The 26060-nt window shown below is 55.8% G+C and overlaps 1 protein-coding gene across 1 annotated transcript; it reads left to right on the forward strand.

The window, feature by feature from the left end:
- The first annotated feature begins 57 nt into the window (after window positions 1–57).
- GNAI3 (G protein subunit alpha i3) lies at window positions 58–24658 on the forward strand. Its single transcript, XM_030473009.1, has 9 exons — window positions 58–305; window positions 9797–9839; window positions 9969–10110; window positions 11731–11888; window positions 18321–18449; window positions 21163–21292; window positions 22219–22372; window positions 23279–23487; window positions 23567–24658. Exons 1-8 carry the CDS (start codon window positions 188–190, stop codon window positions 23467–23469), a joined length of 1065 nt encoding a protein of 354 aa, XP_030328869.1. The 5' UTR covers window positions 58–187; the 3' UTR covers window positions 23470–23487; window positions 23567–24658.
- Window positions 24659–26060: the final 1402 nt, after the last annotated feature.

The following is a 26060-nucleotide window of genomic DNA, read 5'->3' on the forward strand; positions in this document are numbered from 1 at the left end:
CCCGCTGTACCGAGGCGGAAGCCCCGCTCCCATAGTGCCCCGCAGGGACTACACTTCCCGTCGTGCCCTGCGCGCACGACCGGATATCCGGCCCGCCTGAGGAGCCGCCCGGGCCGAGGCCGCCGCGCTCCGGTCCCGCTCCCGCCCCGCCGCGCTCCCGCCGGTGCCGGGCCCGGCCGCCGCCGCCATGGGCTGCACGCTGAGCGCCGAGGACAAGGCGGCGGTGGAGCGCAGCAAGATGATCGACCGCAACCTGCGGGAGGACGGCGAGAAGGCGGCCAAGGAGGTGAAGCTGCTGCTGCTCGGTGAGGAGGGGCCGCGGGCGGTGCGGGTCGAGGCTGGGGTCGGCACTGGCGGGGGCCGGGGAGCTCCGAGGAGGGGAGGGGGGGGTCCCGGGTGTCGGTGGGGGAGAGCAGCGGCTGCGGCCCCCCCGAGCGATGGGGGTGCCGGGGGGAGGCTGCTTCCAGCCTTTGTGTCTCAGGGCAGCGCTGAGCCCCCGGTCCCTGGGGTGGGCTCGTCCCTTCGCACACCGGGTCCTGACCCCCTCCTGGGCACGGGAGGGAAAGGCCTGGCCTGGGGGGGTGGGGGGGGCTACGCTGCTCCTATGGGATGGGCTGTTCTCCTTGTGCCTGCTGCCGGGGGAGCAGGCTCCACTGTGTCCCGAGCAGCGATCCCGGGGGATTGTCCCTTCCTGCTGCCTCCAGGAGCTGCTCTCTGGGGTTGGTGTCCTCTGGGGTCCTGGGGTGGAGGAGGACGGCAGCAGTGGTGGTGTTGGGTACAGGGGGGGTATTATGGGGCTGTTGAGCTGCTTATTACAGGGCAATGGGATTAAACCCTTTGATCAGATGCAAACAGCTCCGGGCACTTGTGTTCCTCACCCCAGAAGTGCCCTTTGTGTGTGAGAGTGGCCTCAGCGAGGCTCTGGTGATCCCATTGGATGCTCCCAGCCATGATCCAGGGATGGAGCTGCCTCTGTGCAAGGGTGAGCTCAGGCTGGTGTCACCTGCCCCGGCCGGGCTGGTTCTGCAGAGTGTGCCACCGGTGGTGGTGGGGCCACAGGCACAGCGTGTGCAGCCAACGTGGGAAGGGAGCGCTGCTTCCTTGTGCTTCCCAGGTAAATACATCCTGGGCTCAGGAACAGCTGGAGGGAAGAGTTGTCTTTGCAAGAGGTACCTCAGAGCAGCTCCAATGCCTAAAGGGGGTCCAGGAAACCTGGAGAGGGGCTTTGGACAAGGGCCTGGGGGGACAGGCCAAGGGGAATGGCTTCCTTCCCCATTCAGCCTGGTTTTACTTGCTCTGAGGTTTCCCACCTCGTGTGTACCTGGGACACTTCCTGGCTGCGTGTCGGGATAATCCTGGATTCTCCAGGCGTTTGTAAGCACCTTCTCTGGGTGGAATAACCCTTCCTTTGTGGTTTTATACCTCCCGTTTGTGCATTGTGGGTTGTGCTCTTTGTGGTGGTGGAGCCTCGAAAAGGCTTTGAGGGCTTTGGGGCCCTGACTTGACTGATGGTGGAGGGGAGGGAGTACCCAAAAGGTGGTGTGAGAACTGGCTTCAGGGGAGGCTTTAGAGCAGCTGCCTTATGGGCAGCTCTTGGCTTTGGATGGCAGCAGAATCCCTGGATGTGGTGCTCTGAGCATGGAGGCCCTCTGAGGAGCAGCCGAGGGCCTGGGGCTCGTCTGCTTGGGGACAAGGAGGGTAAGGAGCAGCTTCATCACTGCAGCTCTTGGGGAAGGGGAGAGGAGGTGCTCAGCTCTTCTCCCTGCTTCCCAGAGGCAGGTGCATGGGAATGGCTCAGAGCTGTGCTGGGAAGAGCCTGGAACAGGCTTCCTGGAGAGGTGGGTGATGCCCTGAGCCATTTGGACGATCCCTTAACAATACGATCAGCTCCAAGTCAGGCAGTTGGACAAGCAGATCCTGGTGGGTCCCTTTCAAGTGAGCTCTTCTGGATTCAGTTCTTACTGGGATCGTAATGGAGCAGTACCTCCTGATAGGGTGTTTGGGACTTTCAGATGCAGGAATGTCTCATCCCTGCACTGAGAGGCTTAGAGAAGGCTCCAGAAGAGGCTCTCCCAGGTTCTGCACTGAGGGTGGTGGGACACTGGGATGGGTTGAATGGAGAAGCTGTGGCTGCCCCATCCCTGGCAGTGTTCAAGGCCAGGTTGGACACAGGGGCTTGGAGCAACCTGCTCTAGTGGAAGGTGTCCCTGCCCGTGGCAGGGGTTGGAGCTGGAGGAGCTTTAAGGTCCCTTCAACCCAACCCATTCCATGACTCCCTGCATCAGCAGGTGGCTCCAGTTCCATAAAGCACCTCAGGATCTCTCACCACCAGTTCATGGTTAGAGCCATCACATACCCTGCACCTTTTAATACATTATGAAATAAATTGCTCAAACAATGGGAAAACCCTCCTGAACTTCCCATCCGGCTCCTGATGTCTCCCAGGAGGGCTGGTTGTTCCCAGGGCAGGGGTTTTTCTCCTGGTAGTGACATGTTCTGCTTCAGGTGCACATTGACGGGGCTGCGTGTGGGGGGAGCATGTTCCAACACCCCCTCTGGCCACCAGGAATTGTTCACAACTTGGCAGCTGTGAGAGCCGGGAGCCCCGGGTGCAGCACTGCACACCTGAGCCCAGCCAGGCCCCCTGCTAACATGGGGGAGACACAGCTCCCTGCTCCCGTGCCACGCTCTGCGCGAGCCCAACTGTTCCACAGTGCGCAGAGCCTGGAGGCACGGAATCATGGAATGGTTTGTGTTGAAGGGACCTTAAAGCTCCTCCAGCTCCAACCCCTGCCCCGGGCAGGGACACCTTCCACTAGAGCAGGTTGCTCCAAGCCCCTGTGTCCAACCTGGCCTTGAACACTGCCAGGGATGGGGCAGCCACAGCTTCTCTGGGCACCCTGTGCCAGCGCCTCAGCACCCTCACAGGGAAGAGCTTCTGCCTCAGAGCTCATCTCAGTCTCCCCTCTGGCAGGTTAAAGCCATTCCCCTTGGCCTGTCCCTACAGGCCCTTGTCCAAAGCCCCTCTCCAGGTTTCCTGGAGCCCCTTTAGGCACTGGAGCTGCTCTAAGGTCTCCCCTTCAGGAGCCTTCTCTTCTCCAGGCTGCCCCAGCCCAGCTCTCTCAGCCTGGCTCCAGAGCAGAGCTGCTCCAGCCCTCGCAGCAGCTCCGGGGCCTCCTCTGGCCTCGCTCCAGCAGCTCCTCACCCCTCTGGTGCTGTATCCCAGAGCTGGACGCAGTATCCCAAGCCCCATCCCATGGGACTGGCTGGGGGGGGATCGCCTTTCACAACTCCTCTGTTGAGCAACTGCTCAGCTTCTGGGTTGTATAAAACACCCCTGAGCATGGAACAACCACTGACCTGAGGCCGTGCCAGCCCTGCCCGTGTGCTAGAAGCAGCGTTCCATGTGGAAGTGCCATCAGCAACAGCTCAGCTCGGGAGCTGGGAATGGTTTTACTCATTGGCAGCAGCAGGGAACCCATAGCCGGTGCTTCCAGAGGCTGGGAGCCGTCCCTGTGCTCAGCACCTCCCTTTCCCCCTCGTTGCCTCCAGGAACACGCCGCTCTGCAGGCACAGACACGATCCTGCTGACGTAGGGAACCTCTGGGATCATTCCAGTTGGGATGAGCAGCTGGATTGGAGGAGGTGCAGAAGCCGTGCCCGGCTACCTCACCTGGCTCCTCAGCTCTGCCCGGCAGTGCCTGTCAGAAGGTTTGGCACCTTATGCCGTGCTGCGGGGGGGTCAGTGTGACACGGGGTGACAAACCCATTGCTGGGTGGACAGTGTTGTCCCAGTGCTGAGCGCGGCCGGTTCCTGCCCGGCCCAGCCTGTGCACACGGTGTTTGCGTGCGGGCACAGCCCGTGAGGAACTGCCTGTGCCTGAACCACACCATTACTCAGCCTGGAACAGCGCTGCTGGGTTTAGACACTGCGGCGTGGTGGGAAACGGTCCTGGGGACTCATGCAGGAATAATTAAAAGCAAAAGTTTGTTCTAAAATAGCTTTTACCTGAAGAACCGACCGAGCAGAGCCTGTGTGTGCCGGGCTGCACCCCCTGAGGCCAGGGAGGGGATCCTGCCCCTCTGCTGCGCTCTGGGGAGCCCCCCCTGCAGTCCTGATCCAGCTCTGGGGCAGCAACACCAGAGGGACGTGGAGCTCCTGGAGTGAGTCCAGAGGAGGCCCCGGAGCTGCTGCGAGGGCTGGAGCAGCTCTGCTCTGGAGCCAGGCTGAGAGAGCTGGGCTGGGGCAGCCTGGAGAAGAGAAGGCTCCTGAAGGGGAGACCTTAGAGCGGCTCCAGTGCCTAAAGGGGCTCCAGGAAACCTGGAGAGGGGCTTTGGACAAGGGATGGAGGGACAGGCCAAGGGGAATGGCTTTAACCTGCCAGAGGGGAGATTGAGATGAGCTCTGAGGCAGAAGCTCTTCCCTGTGAGGGTGCTGAGGCGCTGGCACAGGGTGCCCAGAGAAGCTGTGGCTGCCCCATCCCTGGCAGTGTTCAAGGCCAGGTTGGACACAGGGGCTTGGAGCAACCTGCTCTAGTGGAAGGTGTCCCTGCCCGTGGCAGGGGTTGGATGTAGGAGCTTTAAAGTTCCTTCCAACACAAACCATTCCAGGTTTCTCTGCTTCTGACAAAACTCCCATTTTCCAGGCCTTGCTTGGCTGTTTCGCTGTTGTCTTCCACGCATTCCAGTATCCCAGCAGAGCAGATGGTGCCTTTTTTATCCCATATCTTTGAGAGCATCCGCTTGTGTGAGTCCTGCCCAAGAAGGACTGGTATTCCATGGCATTTGGGCAATGAATCTGTTATTCCATTGCATTTGGGGGATGAAAACCTTTTTCCATGGCATTTGGGATGGAAGCTGTGCTGTTGTTCAGGACGCCTTGGTCATGGCAGGTTAGGGAAGACATTGGCTGCCTTTGGGATGTTCCAGCTTCACTGGAAGCTGCTCCTTATGCTTCATCCTCTGAGTGTGAAGAACATGGTCATAGATCTGCCCATTGGAGGAGAAAGGGGCACCGGGGGGGCCCAGCCAGGGGAGATGTTCTCTTCATCTTCAGCCAAAACCACACGGTGCAGCGTGTGCTGTGTCCCTCTTGTGTTGTATCCCAGAGCTGGATGCGGTGCTCCAGGCGGGAATACTCCCCTGTTCCTCATTCACAGTGTTGAACCCCTCTTGGCCTTGTGATACCCAAGAGCATTCCAGGGATGCACTGGAATAAGTAAACACTTGGCGAGGGGAGATGGGAAGAATTTTACCCGATGGCAGCTTGGAAAAACCCATACAAGGAGTTTGGGGTGTCAGGGTTGGAATTCAGCACGATGTGGTTGGAAACCAGGAGGAGGGAAGTGGTCATGGCTGTGCCGGGACAAGGGTGTGTGCGGTGTCCAAGAGCCTTTCCATATGGAATACAAACTAGTTGTGGAAACCTACCTCAGGGGAAGTATTTGTGCTCACTTGCTGTGGGATAAATGTGGATGAACGGAGATGCCCAGTGGGTTTATGCTGATTTACTGCCCCCTGCTCCAACAGCTCCCTTGCTGTTTAGGGGCTGGACTCTAATGCTCTTGGTTTCACCCCTTTTTGGCCTCTCGGAGGGGAGATGGGTCAGTTTGGGGTGTCACAGGGGGGCTCTGACCACATCCAGGCTCTTCAGCATCACCCCGTAGCTGCCCCTCAGCACCGTGGCTCCCGGCATCACCCCAGGCTGCAGCTCAGCAGCTTCAAGTGAAACAGCTGGGTTACTCCTGAGCTGGTTTCCGAGGGGATATTGGAATTGCTGAGGAATTCCCCTGCATTGCAGAGTTCAGGAAGGGTCGCAGCATCCTGCTGCCGCAGGAATGGTCTGGCAGAGCTGCTGCCAGCCCCCTGCTGAGATGGTCACGCTGCTGCGCGCTGGTGCTGCGCTTCCAGGCTCTGCTCTGGAGAGCAGGAGCATCTCCGGCTGTTCCGTTCTGGTGTTCCTCGGTTGGATGTTCCCAGTGCAGCTCTTCTGGGCCTCTCTAAGGATTCCTTCAGCAGTGACCTGCTTTCTCTTCGCACACTGTCAGATGCCGCAGAGCTTTGCCACTTAAATGGAGCCTGGGAAGGAAATTCCTTTCCCGAAGAACAGTTTAATGCATTTGAATACAGCTTTCCTAAAATCACGCTTAAAATCAGATTGTTGGTGCCCTCTGAAGCAGTGACCTGGATGCTCGTGGCTGGAAGGCTTTGACCTACCTTCCTTGTGTCCAACGTGCGTGATTTATGTGGTAACTGGTTTAAAAGCAAACGTTTCATCGCCAGGGCTGTTGTGTCAAGCTGTACTTCCCAGTCTAAGCTGTGTTTTGGGAGCTTGCTCCTTGCTCTCTTCCCTTTAATCTCCAGTTTATGGCCAAGCCAGTGGCTTGGCTGCCATCTCCTGCTGCAGGAAAGCCTCTGCTTCCTCCAGGGAAGTGCTCGGGAGATCATTTCCCTCCTGTGTATGCATCGGTCTCCCAGGGCTGGTAATAATGTGCTTGAAGAGCTGCTGAGGTTCCCTCCCTCTCCCTTCCTCCCCAGGGAAAAGGGATGTGGCTGTCGGCTGTCACACAGGGCTCGCCAGCCCTGGAGCCACGGGAGCCCAGCGCTGTCTGATGGTGCTGAGCTCTCCCCTGAGCACTTGCCTGGGGTGTTATGGGGTGGTTTGGGGTGAGCTCAGGGGGGTTGTGGAGCTCTGGTGCCTCCTGGCTCGGGCTGGCTTCTGCAGGGAAAGGTTCTGGTTGCTGGCGCTGGAGGATGCTTTGGGGACAAGGACTTCACTGAGCCCAGAGGAGGCCCTGGGGCTGCGGCGAGGGCTGGAGCAATCCCATGGGATCCAGCCACCTGCAGAACACGCCTCGATCAAGTGGGACAAGGCACTGCGGATGCTCTGGGAGGGATGAGCTGCTCTTGTGTCCAGCAGAGCCGGGGGATAACGAGGTTCTTCGCTGCTAATTTAGGGAAAGAGAAGTTCGGCTTCTGAAGCAATTCTCCCCTGGAGTTACGACATTCCTGCTTGGGTCACCCTGCGCCGAAACGTGATCCCTGCACAGCTGTGCTGACCCAGCAAAGAGCAAAGCTTTGCTTTTACAGCGAGGAACGTCCCAGCAATGCTCCCACTTCCCTGGCTTTTGATCCCAGTAAGATTCAGCGTCATCTTTCATGGTTTTGGAACTCTTGGAGCTGCCCATCTGGTCCCTGGGCGAGCCCAGAGGCTGGGGCTTTGCCTGCAGAGTCCAGAAGCATTTCAGTGTAACTCCAGCTGCTCTTCAGCTCCATTTCTAATGCAGAGCATCGCTTCCCTGTAGGTTGGAGCAGTGCTTTAGTAGCATTTAAATCCCTGATGTTTTTTCCCTCTATTAAAGGTCCTTGACTGAAGGTTTAAGCCACACTGTGCCTGGGAACACCCTGCACCAGAGCGAGGGAGGCTGCGTGGTAGCAGGGAACAGAAGGTGCACATTAAAAGCTGTTTACTGAGTACTTCCAATATGGATTTCTTTATGTAAACCCTTTACAGCCACTCCAGTGAGTTGGAAAAAGGAGAACAGCAGCTGGTGTGGTGTGGACATCTGCAGGTGTTTAGAGAAGGTTCAAGCATCAAAGAGCAGAAGTGAGACCTGGAGATCACAGAATCCCAGCCTGGTTTGGGTTGAAGGGACCTTAAAGCTCCTCCAGCTCCAACCCCTGCCCCGGGCAGGGACACCTTCCACTAGAGCAGGTTGCTCCAAGCCCCTGTGTCCAACCTGGCCTTGAACACTGCCAGGGATGGGGCAGCCACAGCTTCTCTGGGCACCCTGTGCCAGCGCCTCAGCACCCTCACAGGGAAGAGCTTCTGCCTCAGAGCTCATCTCCATCTCCCCTCTGGCAGGTTAAAGCCATTCCCCTTGGCCTGTCCCTCCATCCCTTGTCCAAAGCCCCTCTCCAGGTTTGCTGTAGCCCCTTTGGGCACTGGAGCTGCTCTGAGGTCTCCCTTTCACGCAGCAGAGGGGCAGCATCCCCTCCCTAACCTGCTCACGCTCTGGGGGTGCAGCCCAGCACACGGGGGGGTTCTGGGCTGGCTCATGGGGAGCTTCTCCTCACCCAGCGCCCCAAGTCCTCCTCCTCTGGGCTGCTCCATCCAGTCTCTGCCCAGGCTGTGCTTGTGCGTGGGGTTGCCCTGACCCAGCTGCAGGAGGCTGCACTTGATGCTGATGCCCAGGGCTGGAAAGGAGTAGAATGCAAAGTACTGAGGACCTTGTGTGGGGCAGGGGGAAGAGAAGAGGAAAAGCAGAGCGCCAGAGTGAGGGAGGCCCCTGAGAAAGCCCTTTGCTGTGTGGGAGGATGTAGTGCAGGTACCTCAGCAGAGGCTTGGGCAGTGTTAATGCTTGTTTTATGAGGAGCAATTGAGATGAGCGCAGCAGCAGCAGCTGCCAGCCCGGCGGGAGCTCTGGGAAGGAGGCTGGAGCTGCAGGGCAGATGGTTTTAAATGAGTGTTTAATGAGGAACCGTGTCTGGGTGGCTCTTGCAGGAGCAGAGGGAGGACCTGGAGCAGCAAGAGAAGCTCCTGGAGCAGTGAGGTCCCACAGGAGGTGACTTTACTTCCCCATGCCCTTGTAGCTGTGTCTGCAGCAGTGTCTGCTATAGGAGTCAGGGCTGGGTTGTGTGTATCTTAGGCTTAGAGGATGTGGGTCACTGTTTCCTTCCTCTGCCTGTGAAGGAACCTCTCAGAGGGGGGTTGCTGCTCTTTCAAGCCGCCACTGATGGAAGGGGCGTTGGAAAGGAGAAGGGAAGGAGTTAAATGAGCCCGGTTTGCGCTGGTGCTGTGCAGCCAAGCCGGCGGGGTTGTCATGGCACACTGGTCTCTGGTGCTGTGCTGTCAGGCAGATGACAGGTAGTGCAAGCTGAGCGTTGCTGCTGCAGCAGCAGATTGTTTTCAGATAATCTAAGGAGGAAATGACTGCAACGATGAGAGAGGAGTAACAGCCACAGAGGTTGTGTTCAAAAGGCTCTTCTGAATCCTGCTGTTGGGATCAGGCTGCTTTGGGATACTGCAGCCTTCAAATCACAGCACCTTGGTACAGGGAATGGGGAGGGTGGGTGTGGAAAAGAGCTGTGAGGGTTTGGGTTCCTTCTGGGCTGGAAGTGCTGAGGCTGTGGAGTGTGAATGTGCTCACTGCTGAGCACAGATGCTGCTGTGCTGAGAGCACGAGGAGCTGCAGCAGGAGGACAGAGAGAGTAACCATGGAGTCACAGCCTGGGTTGGGTTGAAGGGAGCTTAAAGCTCCTCCAGCCCCAACCCGTGCCCCGGGCAGGGACACCTTCCACTGGAGCAGGTTGCTCCAAGCCCCTGTGTCCAACCTGGCCTTGAACACTGCCAGGGATGGGGCAGCCACAGCTTCTCTGGGCACCCTGTGCCAGCGCCTCAGCACCCTCACAGGGAAGAGCTTCTGCCTTATATCCAACCTGAACTTGCCCTGTTTCAGTTTGAACCCATCACCCCTTGTCCTATTGCTACAGTCCCTGATGAAGAGTCCCTCTCCAGCATCCTTGTAGGCCCCTTCAGACACTGGAAGCTGCTCTGAGGTCTCCACGCAGCTTCTCTTCTCCAGGCTGAACAGCCTCAATGTTCTCAGCCTGTCTCCATACGGGAGCTGCTCCAGCCCCTGAGCATCCTCGTGGCCTCCTCTGGACTTGCTCCAACAGCTCCGTGTCCTTCCTATGCTGAGGACACCAGAGCTGCACCCAGTGCTGCACGTGGGGTCTCTGCCTTTCCTTTTCATCTCACGTGGTTGCTAACGGCAATTCTTTTGGTGCTTTCCAGGTGCTGGAGAATCTGGGAAAAGCACCATCGTGAAGCAGATGAAGTAAGTGAGAGTGGCTGCGGTTTGGTGCTAAGAGATCTGTGGGTCCTGTTTGGCTTGCTTGGGAATGCCGGCTTGGGAATGCCAGTTTGGGAATGCCGGCTTGGGAATGACAGCTTGCTTCTCTTCCAGGATTATTCACGAGGATGGCTACTCGGAGGATGAGTGCAAGCAGTATAAAGTGGTTGTCTACAGCAACACCATCCAGTCCATCATTGCCATCATAAGAGCCATGGGCAGGCTAAAGATAGACTTTGGGGAGGTTGCCAGAGCTGTAAGTATTGCACTTGTTTCCCTCGGTGTGAGGCTGTGCTGTGAGTTGTGTTCATGAAGCCTGGAGATAGGAGAGAATATATTTGTTACAAGCTACAACAGCAAAAGCCCTTTCATCATCTGTTAAGTGTTATCAGTGCCAAGTGTTGAGTGTTTCACTAAGGGCATGGTTAAGAACCTTTGAATGCTCCCCCAGAAATACGTAACCCACAAACCTGAGTCTAAACTACCTGGTTTTGAACCAAATTCTCAGCTTTAAAGGGCTTAACATCAGCCTTTAGCAGTTTCACGGCATCCTGCCACTTAAACTTGAAGTTTAGCCAAATAAATCTTAATGGCTTTCACTGCTCTTACTCATCCTCTTGGTTTTGGGGTGTTTTCCCCACCTGCCCAGTTGTGCTGATTCGCTGGGCTGTCCCCACTGTCACCTCCAACACTTCACATGGTACAAATTGAAGTCAAGAAGCCTTAACACCCATGGTGATGGGGACAGCACAGGCAGAATGGGAAGCTGGGGCTGCTGACAATGTGCAGGAGGAAGGAGTTGTGTGTTTGGGTGCAGGCAGCGGTGCTCAGCCTCAGACTCTTCCTGTCTGGCTCTCATTCCTCCTGCTTACAGTTAATGTATGGTGAAGTAACCTGCTCTGCTTCTTGTGATGCACCCACAGATGTTCTGAGCTTAGGCTGTGCCCTTCAGCCAGGATGCTTCATGTCTTGCACATTAACCCGGGCTGTTGTGTGGCTGCTGCTCCAGATCACACAATGGGTTGGGTTGAAGGGAGCTCAAAGCTCCTCCAGCTCCAACCCCTGCCACGGGCAGGGACACCTTCCACTAGAGCAGGTTGCTCCAAGCCCCTGTGTCCAACCTGGCCTTGAACACTGCCAGGGCTGGGGCAGTCTGTTCCTGCTAGGAATAAGCAGCAGTGTGGGATGTAGCTCAGCCTGGCTTTCGCTTCCAAACTCGGCTTGGTAACTTGTAGAAGAGGGAAGTCTGGCTCTGAGGCTTCTGAGAAGGATGTTTCATGCTCCAGAGCAACCACTGAGATCCTGAGCAGTCCATGCCGTGTCCTGGTGAAAAGCTTTATTAAAAAACCCCTCTCCCTTACAGCTCCTGCAGCAGACAGCAAGTCCCCAAAGCTTTAAACCCACAAGCACCCAATGCTTGCTTTTGGTTCCTGTTGCTGTACTGTACAGCACTGTAATAGCGTTTAAACTGGAAAACCTTTGCGGTTCCCTTCATTAGTCTCCAGTAGCCCATTGGCATCCTTCCCTTGTCTTAAACATTCCTGAAGGGCCCTGTTTCCAGTGGGAATGCTGCCTGTTACTTCAGAGCAGTGATCCCTGCAGTGATGCAGCCACAGAACTGTTTGTGCCACCCATGATCAACGTGTCTCGCCCCACGGGCTGGACCTTCTTGCCCAGTATTTGCCTTTCTGACTGCAGGAGTGGAATAACTTGGTGCTTCTGGAGGAGAAGAGTGGATAGACAGCATGAGGGGGGACTGCGAGCCCTCAGAGCAGTTCCTGCAGCCCTGGCATCACTGTGGTGTTGAACCCTGCTGTGTTTGTGGAGGTGTCAGTGGCTTTTCCTCCTAATTCCTTGTGGTCTCCCCTGTCTGCAGGATGATGCACGTCAGTTGTTCGTGTTAGCTGGCAGTGCAGAGGAGGGGGTGATGACCACCGAGCTGGCTGGGGTCATTAAACGCTTGTGGAGAGATGCTGGAGTCCAGGCCTGCTTCAGCAGATCCAGGGAGTATCAGCTCAACGACTCTGCATCATAGTAAGAAACCATTCCCAGCTTCTGGGCTCTTCCCAAGGAGCCAGACAGTGTTTGGAAGGGTCGGGGTGGCTGGAAGCAGGGTGGGACTTGGGTTGTGAAGGGTCTCCTTTGGGGCGGGGGGCAGGACAGAAGCCTTCATCTGGTTTACGTGGGGCTGGGCTTACAAGGGGACCTGGTGCTGTAGCTCATCAAAGTCAGTTTTACTCTTTGTCTTCCCTGTGTGTAGTATTAGGAGGAGGTGGCTGGTCAAGTGACAGGACACGAGGAAACAGCCTCAAGCTGCCCCAGGGGAGGTTTAGGTGGAGCTGAGGAACAATTCCTTCCCCAAAGGGTGCTCAGGCATTGGAACAGGCTGCCCAGGGCAGTGCTGGAGTCACCGGCCCTGCAAGTGTTCACACCCCGTGTGTCCGAGGCCTCAGTGCCATGGGTTAGTGGTGGCCTTGGCAGTGCTGGGAACGGTTGGAGCGGATGATCCTGAAGCTCTTTTCCAACCTGGCTGATTCTGTGATTAAGGGGGGAAAAACCCACATTCCTTGTGTTGTGCTTAGAGGAACCTGGGTTTAGTGGAAGTAGCTTAGCAGCTTGTGGTCGACTCTGTCACCTCCATTACCCCACAGAAAGGAGTAATGTCTCCTGAAACTGAGCTCTAGTTATACTATGTTTATGGAGAGCCACAACTTCCAACAGCTCCTGATATTGGCAGGTCAATATTCATAGAATCCTGGAATGGGTTGGGTTGAAGGGAGCTTAAAGCTCCTCCAGCTCCAACCCCTGCCATGGGCAGGGACACCTTCCACTAGAGCAGGTTGCTCCAAGCCCCTGTGTCCAACCTGGCCTTGAACACTGCCAGGGATGGGGCAGCCACAGCTTCTCTGGGCACCCTGTGCCAGCGCCTCAGCACCCTCACAGGGAAGAGCTTCTGCCTCAGAGCTCATCTCAATCTCCCCTCTGGCAGGTTAAAGCCATTCCCCTTGGCCTGTCCCTACAGGCCCTTGTCCAAAGCCCCTCTCCAGGTTTCCTGGAGCCCCTTTAGGCACTGGAGCTGCTCCAAGGTATTGGAAGGCTGCTGTATTTTCTCCACAGAGGCAGAGCAGATTGGGAACTGAGGGCATTAGCCTGCTTTAGTGGGAGCCCACTTGACCTGACTCCTTCCAGGCTGGATTTCAGTGGGTCATTCCCGTTCCTGAGCATCTGCCACCAGCTCATGTCTAGCTTCTGTCCTGGTTTGTGTAGCACAGCTCCCGTGAGGGATTGCTGTGATGGGCTGGTGTCAGCTCTGCGTGGCAGAGAGATTGCAGCCCAATGATGACATTTTTCTGCTACCAGAGCATTTTGTTCCCAGCCCCAAACCCCAGGAAGCTGCTCTGCAGCAGTGTTGGTTCGAATCCGTATCCCAGCAACTCCATGATTGGGAAACACCGTGAGCTGGTTCCTTCAGTGCAGGGCATGATCATGCAGCTCCAGACCTGCTGTCTTCCCTCTCCTTTCCATATCACCTACAATGGGACTGAAACGCCAGGTTAGCAGCCTTTAGACACGTGCCCGGTCGGAGGTGACTGGTTTTCCAGCTGTGTTGTGGGTGCTGGTTGCTGGGGGGCTGCTCCTCACTCCACATCAGACCCCAGCGCCTCGGTGAGACACCCAAAGTGGGGCAAAAAGAGGAACATCTGGGTGCAAGCTTGTGAAGATCAGGAAATGAGGTGGTGGCAGGAGGAGCCAGGGCTTGCACAGCAGCATCACACTGCTCCTAAAGCTTCGTCCTGCTGTTTCCTGCCTCGCTGGGCACTTCCCATTGTGCAGGCCGGGATCCTGCCCGTCGGGGAGCTGCCCTGGCAGGCTGGAGAGGAGGCAACCAGTGTAATGGGGTGTCCTAATCCCTGTGTCATGGGTGGGGGAACTCCCAAAGGTGACACAAAGCCGGGGGATCTGTCTGGAAGCACAGGGATTTGCATGTTTTCTCCTTATTTTCTGTCTTGAAGAGCAGTTGAGTAACTCTTGGTCTGAGCTGTGGATGTTCAAGCACTAGAGTGAACACTCAGCATCTGTATTTTCACTTGTCTTCCTGCAGCTTCCTGTTTTTCTTTACTATGATGGGAGCAAATGGTTCTATAGATCCCTGCTCCCACCTGGACTCAGTGCCATGGGGAAGCGTCAGACCTTTGTGCATGATGCTTGGTGCAACAAAGAGCAAACCCTGCTTGGTGGTGCAGCAGGGGGGTGCTGAGGTGTAGTGCTGCTGCTTCATCTGTTATCTCTGTCTGATCCTTGGGAATGTCGGCAAGCAGACAGTCATGGATCATGGAATGGTTTGGGTTGAAGGGAGCTTAAAGCTCCTCCAGCTCCAACCCCTGCCCCGGGCAGGGACACCTTCCACTAGAGCAGGTTGCTCCAAGCCCCTGTGTCCAACCTGGCCTTGAACACTGCCAGGGATGGGGCAGCCACAGCTTCTCTGGGCACCCTGTGCCAGCGCCTCAGCACCCTCACAGGGAAGAGCTTCTGCCTCAGAGCTCATCTCAATCTCCCCTCTGGCAGGTTAAAGCCATTCCCCTTGGCCTGTCCCTACAGGCCCTTGTCCAAAGCCCCTCTCCAGGTTTCCTGGAGCCCCTTTGGGCACTGGGGGCTGCTCTAGCACTTTAAATGATTTTAGCTGCTGCTTTTCCCATTCCATGCAGACACCACTCTGCACATACTGGAGGTAATTAATTCTCTGCAGTCACAGGCCATTAACATCATTTCTGATCCCCCATTCTCCATTCTGGCATGTCCTGTCTTGGTCCCAAGCGGCAGCTTTGCCCTGGATTCTCTGAAATGCTGCTGGAGAAAACAATCATTCTTTTATCTGGGTTTCTTTTCCCTTCTCCTCTTTGCTGGCAAGCTCCCGCTGCAGAGCATGGTCCTCCTGGCACTTCCTTGTGACTCCCAATGTGTAGCACCACCTCGGGATCACAGCTCCAGGGTTTGCAATGTGCTGTTTCAGCTCAGGGCTGTGCCACACACTGTGGCTCTGTCCTCACTGACCCAGACAAGCATTTACATTGATAAAGGGAACCCACAAAATTCCCTTTCCCTGGAGGTTCTCACTGTTCCCTTGTTTTCTGCTTTGCTTCAGCTGTCAAAACCCAATGGGATGAGGGGGGAGAGGAGGCAAGAGAAAGAAATTCCTTAAATCCTGTTTTGATATTAAATATTTCTAATATTAAACTATACTTAAATGTTTCTAGGCCAGGTTGGACGGGGCTTGGAGCAACGTGTTCTAGTGGAAGGTGTCCCTGCCCGGGGCAGGGGGTTGGGGCTGGATGAGCTTTAAGGTCCCTTCCAACCCAAACCGTTCCATCATTCTATGATTCCATGCAATAGAGGCTTCACCAGCTCTTCCCTGTTTTCCTCTCGCTGCAGGAAGCCTTTGCCGAAGGCTGATGAATTCCTCTGCAGGACAAATGCTGTTTGTGTTTCCCAACCAGCACAAGCGCTGGTGATGATGCTTCTTGAGAGCCCCCTGGGTACCAAGCCTGGTTCTCTCTGCCCTCTTTTCCCCTCTCCCTGCCACAGGCCTCTGTTGGCTGCTGGCCCCAGTGGGATGGTGACAATCCCCTTCCCCCAGCTCTGCTCCTCTCTTCATAATAAGTGCTTTGTATGCAGCTTTCAGAGCCAGTTTTGGCCTTGAAACCGTTCCTTCCAGTGCTGCGGGCGAACATGAGGGGATTGTTAGGAAAATGCCATGCCAGGGGTGGTGTGAGCGTGTGGAGGAGGGGACAGCTCGTGTGTGTACCCGCTGCAGGCCGTGTGCTTGAGAGCATCCTGCTCCTGCAGCCCGTGTCTCAGAGCTGCCATGGGCTGATGCTGAAGCTGGTGGGTGTTGTGGCGGCTTGGGAATGATGGATCCTTGTTGAACCAGTGCCAGCCTGGCACAGGATCATGGATCACGGAATGGTTTGTGTTGGAAGGGACCTTAAAGCTCATCCAGCTCCAACCCCTGCCCCGGGCAGGGACACCTTCCACTAGAGCAGGTTGCTCCAAGCCCCTGTGTCCAACCTGGCCTTGAACACTGCCAGGGATGGGGCAGCCACAGCTTCTCTGGGCACCCTGTGCCAGCGCCTCAGCACCCTCACAGGGAAGAGCTTCTGCCTCAGAGCTCATCTCAATCTCCCCTCTGGCAGGTTAAAGCCATTCCCGTTGGCCTGTCCCTGCATCCCTTGTCCAAAGCCCCTCTCCAGGTTTCCTGTAGCCCCTTTAGGCACTGGAGCCGCTCTAAGGTCTCCCCTTCAGGAGCCTTCTCTTCTCCAGGCTGCCCCAGCCCAGCTCTCTCAGCCTGGCTCCAGAGCAGAGCTGCTCCAGCCCTCGCAGCAGCTCCGGGGCCTCCTCTGGCCTCGCTCCAGCAGCTCCACGTCCCTCTTGTGCTGCTGCCCCAGAGCTGGATCAGGACTGCAGGGGGGGTCTCCCCAGAGCGCAGCAGAGGGGCAGGATCCCCTCCCTGACCTGCTGCTCCCCCTCTGGGGGTGCTCCCAGCACATGGCGGGGTTCTGGGCTGGGTCATGGGGAGCTTCTCCTCACCCAGCCCCCTGAGTCCTTCTCTGGGCTGCTCCATCCAGTCTCTGCTGGTTTGTGCTTGGCTTGCCCTGACCCATGTGCAGGACCTTGCACTTGGCCTTCCCACGATGTGCTGGGAACACTTGCAGGGTCACTAAGACAAACACAAATTCCGCTGGAGGCTTTTGTCAGCTTTTTCATGTGCTTGAACCCTCATTTTAAGTGTGAGAAGGGAAACAGAAACCCAAACTGTCCTTCTGCAAGCTTGTGTTTGTGCAGTGGTGGTGAGGCATGAGAAATAGTTGGCTCTATAAACAGATGGATCCAAGGTGGGGATGAAGTGTTGCAAGCTCAGCGTATGAAGGAAGAAGCCTGGTGGCAAAGGAGGCTGTGGAAGGGTTTCTAACTCCGTGGGCTGCAGGAAGGCTCCTGAGGTGTGTTTGCAGTTCCCAAACCAGTACTGGTGAGGAACATGTTGAAGCTTTCAGACAGACTCTGGCAAGCTGTGGGTGATGAGTCGCTCGAAACCACGAGCTCAGACTGTGCTTTTCCAGCTTGGGTTTGGTGGTTTTGTTCAAGTTCCACTAAACCTGGACATGGTGGAGGGAACAAGAACGTAGGAAGAACGTGGAGCTGTTGGAGCGAGTCCAGAGAAGGCCACGGAGCTGCTGCAAGGGCTGGAGCAGCTCTGCTCTGGAGCCAGGCTGAGAGAGCTGGGCTGGGGCAGCCTGGAGAAGAGTTCCAAGGAGTGTTCCTGCCCCGGGCAGGGACACCTTCCACTAGAGCAGGTTGCTCCAAGCCCTGTGTCCAACCTGGCCTTGAACACTGCCAGGGATGGGGCAGCCACAGCTTCTCTGGGCACCCTGTGCCAGCGCCTCAGCACCCTCATAATGAAGAGCTTCTTCCCAGTATCTCATCCAGCTCTTGCCTCTTCCGGTTGGAAGCTGTTTCTCCTCATCCCATCCCTACAGGCCCTTGTCCAAAGCCCCTCTCCAGGTTTCCTGGAGCCCCTTTAGGCACTGGAGCTGCTCTAAGGTCTCCCCTTCAGGAGCCTTCTCTTCTCTAGGCTGCCCCAGCCCAGCTCTCTCAGCCTGGCTCCAGAGCAGAGCTGCTCCAGCCCTCGCAGCAGCTCCGGGGCCTCCTCTGGCCTCGCTCCAGCAGCTCCACGTCCCTCTGGTGCTGCTGCCCCAGAGCTGGATCAGGACTGCAGGGGGGGTCTCCCCAGAGCGCAGCAGAGGGGCAGGATCCCCTCCCTGACCTGCTGTTCCCCCTCTGGGGGTGCACCCAGCACATGGGGGGGTTCTGGGCTGGGTCATGGGGAGCTTCTCCTTACCCAGCACCCCAAGTCCTTCTCCTCAGGGCTGCATTTGCTGTAGCTGGAGTTAGTTGGGGTTTCAGTGGGTGCATTGACTTGATGCTGTGGAGATGTGGCCTCCTCCAGCAGGCATTGGGTTGTTCCCTGTTGCTGCAGGAGGTGAATGAATCCTCCTGTCCTGGGAGTTATTCTTGATGCTTCATTCTTTCCTCCTTGTTCCTTTGGTGTCTCCTTGCCCTTTAAAAGCAAGCCCTTGGATTTATTGCCTTGAGCTTTGAGATGAAAGACCTTGACTATGGATTGCCCCAAGAGATTCCAGTCTTGGCATGGCCTCCGCATCAGCAGCCCTGTGCTGGCTGCTTATCAGCTTCCCTCCCAGCTGCAAGGTCGTGTGGGGAAGGGTTAAAAACAAAACCACCACCACATCAGCCCTTGGGATAGCCCCGGGGGGGGGGTTGCTCACTGCATGGTCTGTGCTGGGGGGAGGTGATGAATAGGTTCTGTGCTGACTTTCTCCTGCGGTTTATAAAAGATTCATGGTGAGCAGCACACTAAAAAAAGCCCGTCTTGTGTTGTCTCCCCTGGTTTAGTTACCTCAATGACTTGGATAGAATATCCCAGCCGACCTACATTCCCACCCAGCAGGACGTTCTGCGCACCCGGGTTAAAACCACCGGCATCGTGGAGACCCACTTCACCTTCAAGGACCTCTACTTCAAGTAAGTGAAGGGCAGAGCTTGTCCCCATGGGCTGCAGGGCAGGCCTCGGCGCCTGGTGCCGGTGGCAGGCCCCACACTGCACTGCAGGACACTGGGCCCTGTTCGAAGTGTCCTCCTGCCGCTGGGTTGCTCCCTCTCCAGCAGCATTGCTCACTGGAGACACTGGTTTGATTTTTATTTGCCTTCTTCTGTTCTTTTCAGCTGCTTTTATGTTGGAAGCACGGACACAGGTACTCAAAGCTTGTTTAGAGGAGCCAACAAACATACTAAAAGGACACTCACTGGGTTTTGAGGTCGAATTTAACACATTGCTTGGAAGCAGGAGCTCTCCCTGCAGTCACGCTCGAGGCTGCATTCTGTTCTCTATGGTGACTGTGCTGCCTGACAGGCAGCAAGCACGCTGGGGACAGGCCACCACGGAGGATGGCACTTCCTTGTCCTCTCCACCTTCTAAATTCAGGTCTGCTGGGCTCAGGTGTCGAGCCTGGACATGGCAGTGTCCCTTTATGTATCACTAATGGAGCTCCTGCTGACCTCTGTAGTGGCTCTAGCCTGCCCTTTAGCTCTGCTCCCTGCTCTTTGCTCATGAGCCAACCCTTGCTTTGCACCCCGAGTGTGCTCCTGACACCCAGCCCAGAGCCCCACGTGTCACTTGTGTCCTCTCATGGGATGTAAGGAAACTTTGGGTGAGTTTTCTTTATCTGTGGTGATGTTTTCAAGTCTCTGTTGCTCAGAGCCTTTACATAAGTGTCTATTTGCCGATTTTTAGCTTGTGTTTGAAAGAGCAATAGCAGAAATGCAAAGGTTGCGTGTAACACCCGATCTGTTGCCTGATGTTTGGGGAGAACAGGAACAACCACACCAGAGGGTCGTGGAGCTGCTGGAGCGAGGCCAGAGGAGGCCCTGGAGCTGCTGCGAGGGCTGGAGCAGCTCTGCTCTGGAGCCAGGCTGAGAGAGCTGGGCTGGGGCAGCCTGGAGAAGAGAAGGCTCCTGAAGGGGACACCTTAGAGCAGCTCCAGTGCCTAAAGGGGCTCCAGGAAACCTGGAGAGGGGCTTTGGACAAGGGCCTGTAGGGACAGGCCAAGGGGAATGGCTTTAACCTGCCAGAGGGGAGACTGAGATGAGCTCTGAGGCAGAAGCTCGTCCCTGTGAGGGTGCTGAGGTGCTGGCACAGGGTGCCCAGAGAAGCTGTGGCTGCCCCATCCCTGGCAGTGTTCAAGGCCAGGTTGGACACAGGGGCTTGGAGCAACCTGCTCTAGTGGAAGGTGTCCCTGCCCGGGGCAGGGGTTGGAACTGGAGGAGCTTTAAGCTCCCTTCCAACACAAACCAGGCTGGGGTTCTATGATTTTGGCTTCTGAGTTGTCTGAACTCACACAGCATTTCAACACCAATGCCTGAACACTTCGTAGCACGGAGCTGTTTACCCAGATCCTGGTTTCTCCAGGGAAAAACTTGTCTCCTGTCATGCTGCGTTAGGGTTAGCACCTCCAGCTGCAGCGGGTGGTGCTCTTAAACACCATCTCCTCTGCCTGACAGAGGAGCTCTGGAGGTAGCTGGAGGATTCTGTTGCATCAATAGAACATGGGAAAGGGCTGAGTGTTCCAGGGGGGAATTGCTCTTCCCGGAGCCTGCCCAGAGCCGTTGATTATGTGCAGAGCTGAGCCGTGAGTCTGGTCTCGGGGGAGTTTGCTCCACAAAGGAAAGCATTCCCACATCTGACACCCTGGGGCTGCCTCCTCCCCACGGCAGGAGTTTGCTGTGGAACCTCAGGCTCAGGGAGCTGTGACTCGCATTTGGATGAGTTTGGCCGAGCTGAGCTCTCAGGGAGGCTGCTCCTCTCCACGTGTCCCTGTGCTGGCAGCAGGGAGCAGTGGCAAAAGGAATAAGCCTGGATCCTCATGGAGATTTCCAACTCCTGTGGCCCATGGGGTTGGTTTAAATAGAAGACTGGGGTGAGCTGAATGGTGCTTTGCCTTGTTTGGCATCATTAAACCATGTTCTGGTCCACGCTGGCAGCTCCTTGTCTGCCTCTTTGGTAACAAATCCATGGTTATGGTTTGATAGCACTTAGATATCAACTTGTAGCTGCCTGGGTTTAACGAAGCCACACTCCAGCAGCACATCCTGGGCCATCCTGCACCTCCTCAGAGCATTTTGCTGAGCAGGGTGTTGGGAACTATTCAAACCACATCATTTTATGAGAGCCAGGACTCCTGGGAGCAGCTCTGCAGCCTTTCAGCTCCAGATGATGTTACTGAACACATGAAACTGCTGCTTAACCCCATGAATTCCCTGCTCCCAGCCGGAGTGTTCAGGTAGTTCCAGCTCATCCTTCCTCAGCCCCAGTGTCAGGGAACTGCCAGAGCGGAGTCGCTGTTTGGAGTCCACTCAAGCACATAGATTGTTGCTAAGGAAATGGGAGGCAGAGAACAAACTGAGTGTGCCCTGGTGAATCAGCAGGCTTGTGGGCAGCCACGTAGGTAACATCCAGTTCTTCCTGCTGGAATGGCTCTGAAGAAGAGGAATTCTGCTTTGGAAACCCTCTCTCCTGAGGAAGGGGGGGCTCGGAGCTCTCGGCCTCACTAGCAGGAGGCCGAATGCTCCCAGCTCTGCTTGAGAGGCCCCCGCTGAGCCTCCTCCGTCCCCTGCAGCGCGGTGGGGATGGGGAGGGAGGTCTCCCTGGCTTCTGAGCTGGTTCTTCTGCCTCCCCCAGGATGTTTGATGTTGGTGGGCAACGCTCGGAGCGGAAGAAGTGGATCCACTGCTTCGAAGGTGTGACAGCCATCATCTTCTGCGTGGCCCTCAGTGACTACGACCTTGTCTTGGCTGAGGATGAGGAAATGGTATGTTGAGGAGTTACCAGTACCTGGCTGCTGGAAGGGAGGTGGAAGCATGCACAGACCTGTCCTACATGGGGGTGGATGGATTTCTGGCTCACTGCTCTTGGTACTGCTGTGCTGTTCATCGGGAGGTGAGCGCTTCCTCGCAGCAGCCTGCAGTGTCTTGTCCTGGAAACCGATAACCATAAAGCATAAAGGAGATGTGCTCCAGGCCCTCGTTGCAGGGAGGTGCCTTCAGTTGTTCCCCTTGGGCTGTGAGTGCATCTATATGCAAACAAGTATGTGCTGGGGCATGGCAGGATGAGGAAGTGACCTGACCCTGCTCAGGGTTGTGCCCGTGCTCTGGTGGCAGTGAGGATGTCAGTGGCACGTCAAGAGGACGCCCTGGAGCTGCTGCGAGGGCTGGAGCAGCTCTGCTCTGGAGCCAGGCTGAGAGAGCTGGGCTGGGGCAGCCTGGAGAAGAGAAGGCTCCTGAAGGGGAGACCTTAGAGCAGCTCCAGGGCCTAAAGGGGCTCCAGGAAACCTGGAGAGGGGCTTTGGACAAGGGCCTGTAGGGATGGGATGAGGAGAAACAGCTTCCAACTGGAAGAGGGAAGAGTTGGATGAGATATTAGCAAGATCTTCATTATGAGGGTGCTGAGGCGCTGGCACAGGGTGCCCAGAGAAGCTGTGGCTGCCCCATCCCTGGCAGTGTTCAAGGCCAGGTTGGACACAGGGGCTTGGAGCAACCTGCTCTAGTGGAAGGTGTCCCTGCCCATGGCAGGGGTTGGAGCTGGAGGAGCTTTAAGATCCCTTCAACCCAAACCAGGCTGGGGTTCTATGGCACTTCCTCCTTAGTCTGGCCTGTGCACTAAAGCCTGTCTGTCCCCACCCCATCCTCCCCTAACACCTCTGGAATGACACCTCCTCCTTCTCCCTTTATTTTCCAGAACCGGATGCATGAGAGTATGAAACTGTTTGATAGCATTTGTAACAACAAATGGTTTACAGACACATCCATCATCCTCTTCCTGAACAAGAAGGACCTGTTTGAGGAAAAGATTAAGAAGAGCCCACTAACAATCTGCTACCCAGAGTACACAGGTGAGGCTGGGCTCAGGAAGCAGCCGTGGATTTATGTCACCAGGGCCAGGAATGAGTCAGAGACACAACCCAGGATAACTCAGATAACTCAGAAGCAAATCTTCTTCTCTGTTCCCTTAACTCTGTCTCTTGGGCAGAGTCTTTGGGCTCTTTGTTAGCTGATAGCTGATTTTCCTGGAAGAATTGTGGTCATTCGTGTCTGTGGTTCAGAACAGCCTTTGTCCTGCTGTTTTACAGCCTGGAGTACAAATAGCAACGTGCTGCACGCCAGCAGATGAGGGGCACTCTGTGTTTGCTTGCTGGGAGAGAGGTTTGGAGCAGCTCTGCTCTGGAGCCAGGCTGAGAGAGCTGGGCTGGGGCAGCCTGGAGAAGAGAAGGCTCCTGAAGGGGAGACCTTAGAGCAGCTCCAGTGCCTAAAGGGGCTCCAGGAAACCTGGAGAGGGGCTTTGGACAAGGGATGTAGGGATGGGATGAGGAGAAACAGCTTCCAACTGGAAGAGGGAAGAGTTGGATGAGATACTGGGAAGAAGCTCTTCATTATGAGGGTGCTGAGGCGCTGGCACAGGGTGCCCAGAGAAGCTGTGGCTGCCCCATCCCTGGCAGTGTTCAAGGCCGGGTTGGACACAGGGGCTTGGGCTTCTCTGGGCAGCCTGGGATCAGCGTCTGGCATGAAGCATTACTGCAGCCAGTGCCAGTGATCTCTGGCAGGAGGCTGGAGCAGCGAGTGACTTGTCCAAGGTCACTGAGCAGGAGCTGGGAATAGACTCCAGATTTACCAGAAGGGGTTAATGGTGGATTTGGATGTATAGCTGGATAAGGCAGATGGCTGCAAGCGGCTTAATATGTACTTAAAAGATCTCTGTGCTGTCAAGTGCTGGCCAAAGTCAGGGATCTTCTCTTTTTCAGGCTCCAACACGTATGAGGAAGCAGCTGCCTACATCCAGTGTCAGTTTGAAGACTTGAACAGGAGAAAAGACACGAAGGAGATCTACACCCACTTCACCTGTGCCACTGACACCAAGAACGTGCAGTTTGTCTTTGATGCTGTCACAGATGTTATCATTAAAAACAACCTGAAGGAGTGTGGGCTCTACTGAGGAGCAAAGGGGCAGAAGGTAATGGTGGGTTCATACCTTGGGGCTTGAGGCTTTGCCTCACACCTCCCTAAACGTTCCCTCTTTCCTTCCATCCCAGTTTATTCCATGCGCTGACTTGAGAACCAGCCTCTTGGCTGCCTCGCTGGGGACAGCAGCAGCATGAAGGGGACCAGGGCAACGCAAACCAGCATGAGGAACCGTTGCATTCTTTAGCACAATCTTCTCTAGTAGGGACCTTTTTCCTTGGTGGAGTGAGGGTGAAGTGGAACAACCATTCGTGTGACGGGCTCATCCCGACGTCGCTCCGATGGTGTTGTCTCTGATGTGTACAGCTTGTTGGGAAGTTGAGGTGCTGGATTCCACGCCTTCAATATGTAGCTTTCTCTCTTTCTTTGGTTAACAAGCCACCACTAGTCTGTTTCTAAGGTTGGTTTTTCCATCAGGATAACAATAACTTTACTGGTTTTCAGTTCTTTCTTTGCAAACAAATCTTGTTTTCAGAATAAAAACCTAAAAAAACCCAACAAAAACTACTCACTTAACTATGCACATGTGAGCAGATCATGCAGGAAGCATTCCTCTTAGCAGGAACTCTTTGTTTTTAACACTTGGTATGGTCAGGATTTAATATATCTGCAGCTACTTAAAGGATCCTTAGAGCTCTTATGGCTTCTTCCGATGTGTAACTTGTTCCCATCCTGCTGCCATTCTTCTTCCCAAAGGAGCTCCTGCAGCAGGAGGAGGCTTTAGGGGTGAACCTGCTTTATGCTGATCCCTGCATCACGGCTCATTCCGTGGGATCAGCCTCAAGCTGAACGTGTTGCCCCCCTTGGAGAGGAACCAGAGCTCCAAAGGGGCTGGGGACCATGTGCTGCTACAGAGCAACTCCTCACCCCTTAGATCCTGCTGTGGGTTTGGGTGGAACCGGTGGGCAATTCTGTTGTGTGTTTTTCCCCATGGCCTTTTCTGTCTGGAGCCTCCCAATCCCTATGGACAAGCATGCCTTTACTTTGTATATGTGGTGCCAAACTCCCCTTTGCCATCGTGCTTTCTGTAGTAAGAGTCAGAAGCCCTCAGTACATTCCTTTGCTGAACCATTGCATCGATTTCTCTCTCCCGGTTTGTCACGTGTACAGTTTCCATCTGTTCTAGTTGTTGGCAGTATTAAAATGGTGAGTAAACGGTTTAACCTGGTCTCTAGTTTATTCTTCATTTCTCCCCCACTTTTGTGCTTTGCTGGGGAAAGAAGGGAAGTGATCCGATGGGAAATGGGTGTAAAGAATGGGATGGGAGAGTTCCTCGTGCTCCATCTCTTGGAGCAAAACCAGAGGAGGCCCCAGAGCTGCTGCGAGGGCTGGAGCAGCTCTGCTCTGGAGCCAGGCTGAGAGAGCTGGGCTGGGGCAGCCTGGAGAAGAGAAGGCTCCTGAAGGGGAGACCTTAGAGCAGCTCCAGTGCCTAAAGGGGCTCCAGGAAACCTGGAGAGGGGCTTTGGACAAGGGCCTGTAGGGACAGGCCAAGGGGAATGGCTTTAACCTGCCAGAGGGGAGACTGAGATGAGCTCTGAGGCAGAAGCTCTTCCCTGTGAGGGTGCTGAGGCGCTGGCACAGGGTGCCCAGAGAAGCTGTGGCTGCCCCATCCCTGGCAGTGTTCAAGGCCAGGTTGGACACAGGGGCTTGGAGCAACCTGCTCTAGTGGAAGGTGTCCCTGCCCGTGGCAGGGGTTGGGACTGGAGGAGCTTTAAGATCCCTTCAGCCCAAAGCAGTTTGTGGTTCTGCTGCTCCCGAGGGCTCAGGCTGTGGTGGCAGAGCTGGAAGCTGGAGCCATCCAGTCGTTCATTAGGATTATTGGCAGATGCTCCCCCGCTCATTCACTGCACCATGCACTGTGGAAGGTGACTGCTCCAGCTCCTGTTCCATGATGCAGATGTAACCCATTGGGAAGACACTTGCCCAGAAACACTGAATCCAGCACTCCAGGGGTGCTGTGGGTGCCTGTGGTGCTGCTGGGTGCCAGCAGAGTGTATTCGTGCCCTGGAAGCTCTCCAGAGCTCTGCCTGCCTGACAGTTCCCCTCCAGCCAGCACAGAGGCTCTGCTCCAGCTTCACCCTGCTAGAACTCGTGGGGATCTCATCAGTAACTGGCTTGCAGCATCGTGGTGCTCCCAAACTGGTGCTGGAGCTGCAGCAGAGCCCTGGCAGGACCCAGGTAGGGATGTGCTTTGGTGGGGAAGGGTTTGGGGTTGGTTTTGGGTGCCCAAGAGGCCAGCAGCGTCTCCGTTCTGTGCTGTGGATTGGTGAGCAGAGTGAGAAATACTCCTTAACCGGAGCTCCTGGGCACAGGAATGGGGTTTGGGAGCAGAGACAGTGGAAGTGGGGCAATGACAGACGTGCACATGATGCCTGTGTCCTTTATTTGATGTCCTACAGTTACATGAAGCTGTACAGGGGATGTGGCAGCGCGAGGGGGCAGATGTGAGGGACCAGCATTTATTTACAACCAGTAAAGAGCAGACAGAGCTCTACAGAGCACAGAGAGGGGCTTGTGTCACCATTTCCTCTTCCTCCCACCCAGAAGCATCAGCACCTCCCTCAG

The sequence above is a fragment of the Strigops habroptila genome, chromosome 18 (assembly GCF_004027225.2).
Source record: "Strigops habroptila isolate Jane chromosome 18, bStrHab1.2.pri, whole genome shotgun sequence".
NCBI lineage: Eukaryota > Metazoa > Chordata > Aves > Psittaciformes > Psittacidae > Strigops > Strigops habroptila.

Coding starts and splice junctions, on each gene's coding strand:
- GNAI3 (XM_030473009.1), top strand. CDS start 188: ATGGGCTGCACGCTGAGCGCCGAGGACAAGGCGGCGGTGGAGCGCAGC. Junction 10,111..11,730: donor TTGGGGAGGTTGCCAGAGCT/GTAAGTATTGCA, acceptor CCCTGTCTGCAG/GATGATGCACGTCAGTTGTT. Junction 11,889..18,320: donor CTCAACGACTCTGCATCATA/GTAAGAAACCAT, acceptor CCCCTGGTTTAG/TTACCTCAATGACTTGGATA.